The 6035-nt window shown below is 34.1% G+C and overlaps 1 protein-coding gene across 1 annotated transcript; it reads right to left on the bottom strand.

Moving 5' to 3' along the window:
* Positions 1 to 2218: 2218 nt before the first annotated feature.
* Positions 2219 to 5355, bottom strand: LOC107952838 (pentatricopeptide repeat-containing protein At3g22150, chloroplastic). The gene has a single exon (XM_016888035.2). It carries the CDS (start codon positions 5188 to 5190, stop codon positions 2728 to 2730), a length of 2463 nt encoding a protein of 820 aa, XP_016743524.2. The 5' UTR covers positions 5191 to 5355; the 3' UTR covers positions 2219 to 2727.
* Between the last annotated feature and the right edge of the window lie 680 nt (positions 5356 to 6035).

Below are 6035 nucleotides of genomic sequence, written 5' to 3'. Positions count from 1 at the left end.
TGAAAACTTGGGGTATAACCATGTCACTTTCTTTAAGATTCTGTTCACCTCCACCTATATTTTGGTGTACAAAGAGTTATTGACAAATGAACCTCAATGACATAATAAATCCAATAACTATTAGCGTTTTGAACTAATGAAATAGTCCACAAACATTGAGCGATGTATAACATGACTATTAATTTCTATAAAAAAAATTGTAGTAATTCTTTATAGAAAATTATAGAATGATAGAAGATGGAGGAAGAAAAGAAATAATTTTTTCACTCCTATTTATAAGAATTATGTCTTTTCATAGAGACATACTTATCCAATAGGTTTTTTTTTTAGATAGATAAATCTCTTAAATAAACATAACTATTCAATAAATATTATATAAATAGTTATAATTTCAGATTGATTAGTCAAGTGACATAATTTTCAATAAGAAGAGATGTATTTCATTTATTTTGAATAATAATAACTCTTAATTAATAACAGTATTATATTTTTTGATTATTTGTGACTTTTCATTCATAATTTTTGGAACATTATATATTTTGAGAATGTTCCTACAAAAATAACCTCGACGAAGCAGTTTTTCACCGGATGGAAAGTAGTAAACAAGGAAAAAAGAAGAAAAAGAACAAGATTTGTCTGCACATTGCTTTGCCTAACGTATTATTAGTACTCTGACCGTAACGACATGCTTTTATATCTAGTGTGTACATGTCTGTTTGTGATGGAATGTTGAGTGTAAATGTTTAAGCTGTATAGTAGTCAAAATGCTGCACCATACTAAACAAAATGATAACAAGAAGAAAGTAATGTTATGGAGAAAGGGGACATGCTAGTTAAGAGATTGAGTTAATATAAATTGTATGGGGTTTTCCTGTGATCTCCATAGTTATCTAGGCTATCAGTATTTTACTTCAACAAGGCTTTAGTAAATGGTGTTTTATGTTTTTATCAGAGTTTAGGTTCAGTTATAATTTTAGGAGAATTTGATCATTGAATTAATGAGATTTTCTGGAAATTGAGTATGGAGATACAGTCTTACATCACCATGGCTTTTAAGTTTAGTATTTTTTTGTGCAGTAATGCGCTTTAGAGTTCATTACATGATTTCACTACCATACCGCCAATGAAATTGCACAAAAGAAATGAAGAAATAATGAATTCCGAAACAAAATTATATACATGCACGACTAAAATACCATGGTTTAATCATTGGAAGTAACCCACCATCCCGTTTATGATAAATGGAAATGTCCAAAATACATTACCCATTCTAAAATTAAATTTTCGTACCACGACCAGAAAATTCATATAAGGAATAAAGAAATAGTAAATTTGGATACAGGCACGATTAGAATACCATGGCTTAACATCGTCCCATTTATGATCAATGAAAATGTTCAAAATACATTACCCGTTCTAAAATTAAATTTTAGTATTACGAAAGGAAAAATTACCATACTTTTAAAATGAAGAAAGCAAGTTAAGGACATGTGAATGAAAGATTGATGGAATAGGAAATATGAGATTTGGTAAAAATAATATTAAAAGGAAATATATTAGAAAGATAAACGAATTTTAAAATGGTTGTATGGTATAATTATATTTTCTTGGATTTTGTTATATTTTGTATTGAAATTTGATAAGGAAGTTGAAATTTTAAAAGATTGGTTGAACTGTGATTAGATTAATCAGATTGAAATTGATGATCTGATCAACTTGTGATCCGATTTTGATAACATTAGAAAGCATAGTTCATGTAGCTATATTTGAGTGAAGGATTTGAGTTACATTTTAGTTCAAGCATAACGATTTCCACACCTCTTTACTGCAAGCTTTTCGCCTCTTTATTTAAATAGAAAAACAACAGAACGGCAGCTGATGTTCTCACTTAAATGTAGATTTCGATATTAGAAGTTGCAACTTGCAAATATAGAACATGAAATTCCGAGAACATAGTAGAAAAATGATAAATCCTGGAAGTGGAAAGTGCAACCTGAGGAACCTTTGAAAATTTGCTGCATCTATTTGAGAAATCTATGGTTACGCAGAAAGGCAAAAACATAAAGCTATGATTTTTACAACCATAAAACATATTGCTAAATCACTAGTCTTTCAGATGTCACAAAGTTCAGCTTTAAAATTTAACTTCCACACCCTTGCCATATTTTAGGTCCCAATTGAATCTAATCTAAACCGTGATGCTTAATTCTGTCCTGAGTAAGCCATAAAAAGCCTGATATTTAATTAGTTTAATTCACTATGAACCAATGTTGACAGGTTTTGTATATTTGTACAAGTATAAACGGAAACTTATTCATCGGATGCCTCATCTAGCCCGCATATCTGGTTGCTCTTATAATCGGGTGTCTTAAGGAGATAGTACTGAGAAGCTTTGTCTGTTACAGACTAGAAAAATGAACATGAGGCCCCTTTCATGATTTAACCAGCTTAAAATCCAAACCAACTCACTCTCCAATGCTCAAGTTAGATACCAAACACCATGTCAAGGTATTCTGCTAGCAATGAATGCCAACCTGCTCAAACAGGCTCCTAGTGAGTAACTTGCTCCAGAATCCTAGCCACATATCAATAAAGCTCCAAGTAACATCATGTTCATGTCCCATTTGTAGTCTCTAGGTGTAATCACCGTCCACGAGTTATGTTCCTCTTTTGTAATCAAATTCAGAAATCCCAAGTAAACATGAATTCTAAAATGATTTATTGTAATCAACATCTTTTCATCTCTTTGCGAAGTCCTAACAATTCATATAACTTATCAGATTGGGGGTGTTCTTGATCCTTTGAAGTAAAATAGTTCACACAACCAGCCACCTCGATCCAACTACAACCAACAGCCTTCCGCATATCCTTTTCCTTCATTTCTTTTCTCACTCTATCAACTCTTTCCCAGTTTCCTTCCCCTGCATATATATTTGAGAGCAAAACATGATATCCTGTGGTACTGTTTTCTGTATCCATTTGAAGCAACCTCTTGGCCACAACTTCACCCAAGTCAGATTTTTGGTGAAGCCTACAAGATGCAAGAAGTGATCCCCAAATCTCCAAGGAGTTACCCATTTCACCTAATTGCTCAACAAACTCATAGGCTTCATAAACCCTCCCAACCTTCCCTAGCATGTCAGCAACACAACAATAATGCTCCGTTGAGGGCTGGATGTTAAACTCCCTCTCCATTGAATAAAATATATGAAGGCCCTCGTCAACCAACCCAGCATAGCCACAAGCTGATAAGACTGCAACAAAGGTAATGGCATCAGGCTGAATGCCGGAAACCTGCATTGAGCGAAACAAAGTGAGAGCTTTCTTGCCCAACCCATGTTGACCATAAGCCAACATCATTGTGGTGTATGTAACAGAATTTTTCTCAGGGATCTTAGAAAACATGTTTTCAGCAAGTTTGAGGGCACCAGATTTGGAATACATGTCAACTAAAGCTGTTCCCACAAAGACATTGGAGTCCAACAAATTACGAACAGAAAATCCATGGAGTTGCTTACCAAAATCTATATTCCCCATTAGACTACATGCTGGGAGAACTGATGCCAACGTCACAGCATTGGGCACTACATTTTGCTGAAGCATTTTTCTAAATACGACAATAGCTTCTTCAATAAGCCCATTCTGTGCAAGACCAGCAATCATAGCATTCCACGTGGCTTGATCTCTATTGCTTGAATTGCTTTTTTCAAAAAGTATCTGTGAATTCCTAATCAAGCCAGATTTAGCATACATATCTATAGTATAACTGTCCATCCCCTCAAACTTAATGCCATGCCTAAGAAGATAAGCATGGGTCTGTTTTCCAATTTCTTGGTTTCTAAGATTTGATGCTGCTGAAAGTATAGCAGTTACAGTCACAGAATCAACCAAGAAACCTTGCTTCTGCATCTCATATACAAGTAATAACCCTTCATCATCCAACCCATTCTGTACAAAAGCAGATACCATGGTATTCCAAGAAATGACATCTCTTACAGGCATCTTATCAAAAATTTCAAATGATGTGTGAATTGAACCGCACCTGGAATACATAACGAGTATAGCATTGGCTACCATAAGTGGCAATTTGCGTTCATTCTTAATTACATAGGCATGTAGCTGTTTTGCCAAATGCAACTGCTGCAACTGTGAAACAGCAATTAATGCTGAGAGAAAAGTGACGTCATCAAAAACAGTTCCTGATTCCATAGCTTGAATAAAAAGCTTAATTCCTTCAACCGGAACATTATTTTGAAGGTACCCTCCAATCATAGTGTTCCAAATCTCTATATTTCTCGGCGAGCAATTGTAAAAAATCTTCCTAGCAAAATCAAGGCAACCAAGCTCTGCAAACATGGAAATTGCCGAACTAACAACAAAAAAGTTATCAACACATTCATCACCCGACTTGAGAAGCATCCCGTAAAGAACTTCAGCATTGTTATAGTCCTCTAAACCAGATATAGCTGGAAAAATGTTAACGAAACTAACTGCACTTTGTTTTATCCCTGTTTTCATCATATTCCTAAACAGCTTAACTGCTTCCAAATATCTCTCTGTCTTTACATACCACAAAATCACAGTATTCCAAGCGACCACATCTCTCTTACGCATCATATTAAACACTTTACATACCAAGTCATGTTTCACATAATCAAAGCCTTCAATATAACCACCTATTTCCTTATTATCCATAGAACTCAAACAAGTAGCATAAAAATTCAACAAAGCATTATACACGATCCTACTAGGATAGGTTAAACCCCGAATGAAATGGCAATGAACGGCTTTACCTATGCGAAAATGACGCGATAGAGCACAAGCTTTGAGGACAGAGGAGTAAGTATAAGAGTCGCATTTGGTGAGAGAGGAGCAACTCTTCATATGTGAATAGAATAAAAGGGCTTCATGGGGCATATTGTTGCAAATGTAACCGATGATGATAGTGTTCCAAAGAACTGTTTTTGGTTGGGGAATTGTGTCGAAAAGCTGGCGGGCGACATGGGGTTGGCCTTGTTGGCATATCCGGCTAAGGCGAGAACGGATGGAAGGAGTTCTCAGAGTTGGGTTAGGGGGTGGAGAGCAGATGATGGTAGTAGAGGAATGGGAAGGGTTGTTGTTGGCGGTGCTGACAGTAGAGGGGGTGGTTGAAGGCGGCGAGATAGGGAGAGGGAGAGCAGAGGAGGCCATGAATGAGCTATAAGTGATAAGGTTGTTTCTTTAGCTTTTCTGTGCTCTCTCTATCATATTATGCAGGGGGTTTGTTTGATACACACTGTTTAGTTGGTTGGTAGTTAACAGTGGGTAAGGTTGGCTTAACGCCTCGATCTACATATTATTGCCATTTGTTAGCTTCCCATTTAGAATTTTCTTTTTCTTTCTGTCAAATTATTCACATTACTCAAATGTGTATTTACCGTTCTTGGTGTAATATATTTTTTATTTTCATTCAAAATTCAAAACTAATTTGTTATTTGATTCATTAATTTATTTGATTCAATAAAACATCATCTACCTAATAAATAATTTATTAGAATTTTTTAATAAAATAATTTTTTAGAATATTTGCTTATTTTGCATACTCGTGCGATGCAAGGATCAAATGTATGTTATTATTAATATTTATGTGTAAAAAGTAGACATGTTCATGAGTTGGGTTGGGTTACCTGCTCAAGATCGAAAGTTAATTTAAAATTTGAAATAATTTGAACAAACATATTAAGCTCAAAAAATGAGTTTAAGTAAGAAAATTAAGCTCGTTTAAAATATGACTTGGAGTCAGAATTTAAGGCCCAAGCCCAATCAACCCGTTCTCTACACTTATATTATATTATATTATATTATATTATATTATATTATATTATATTATATAAGTTATAACATATAAAAACTAAATATATAATAAACCTATAATATTATAATATAAATATTAAAAATATGTTAATATGGGCAGGTCTAAAATGTGTTTGAATTAATTATTTACAAATAGGGTAAAGTACATCAACAACCAATTTTGTTTACTTCAGGTTGCATTT

This window comes from Gossypium hirsutum, chromosome A07, assembly GCF_007990345.1.
Source record: "Gossypium hirsutum isolate 1008001.06 chromosome A07, Gossypium_hirsutum_v2.1, whole genome shotgun sequence".
Classification (NCBI taxonomy): domain Eukaryota; kingdom Viridiplantae; phylum Streptophyta; class Magnoliopsida; order Malvales; family Malvaceae; genus Gossypium; species Gossypium hirsutum.
Note: the sequence above shows the minus strand (reverse complement) of the source record. Positions and strands in the feature narration are given on the sequence as shown.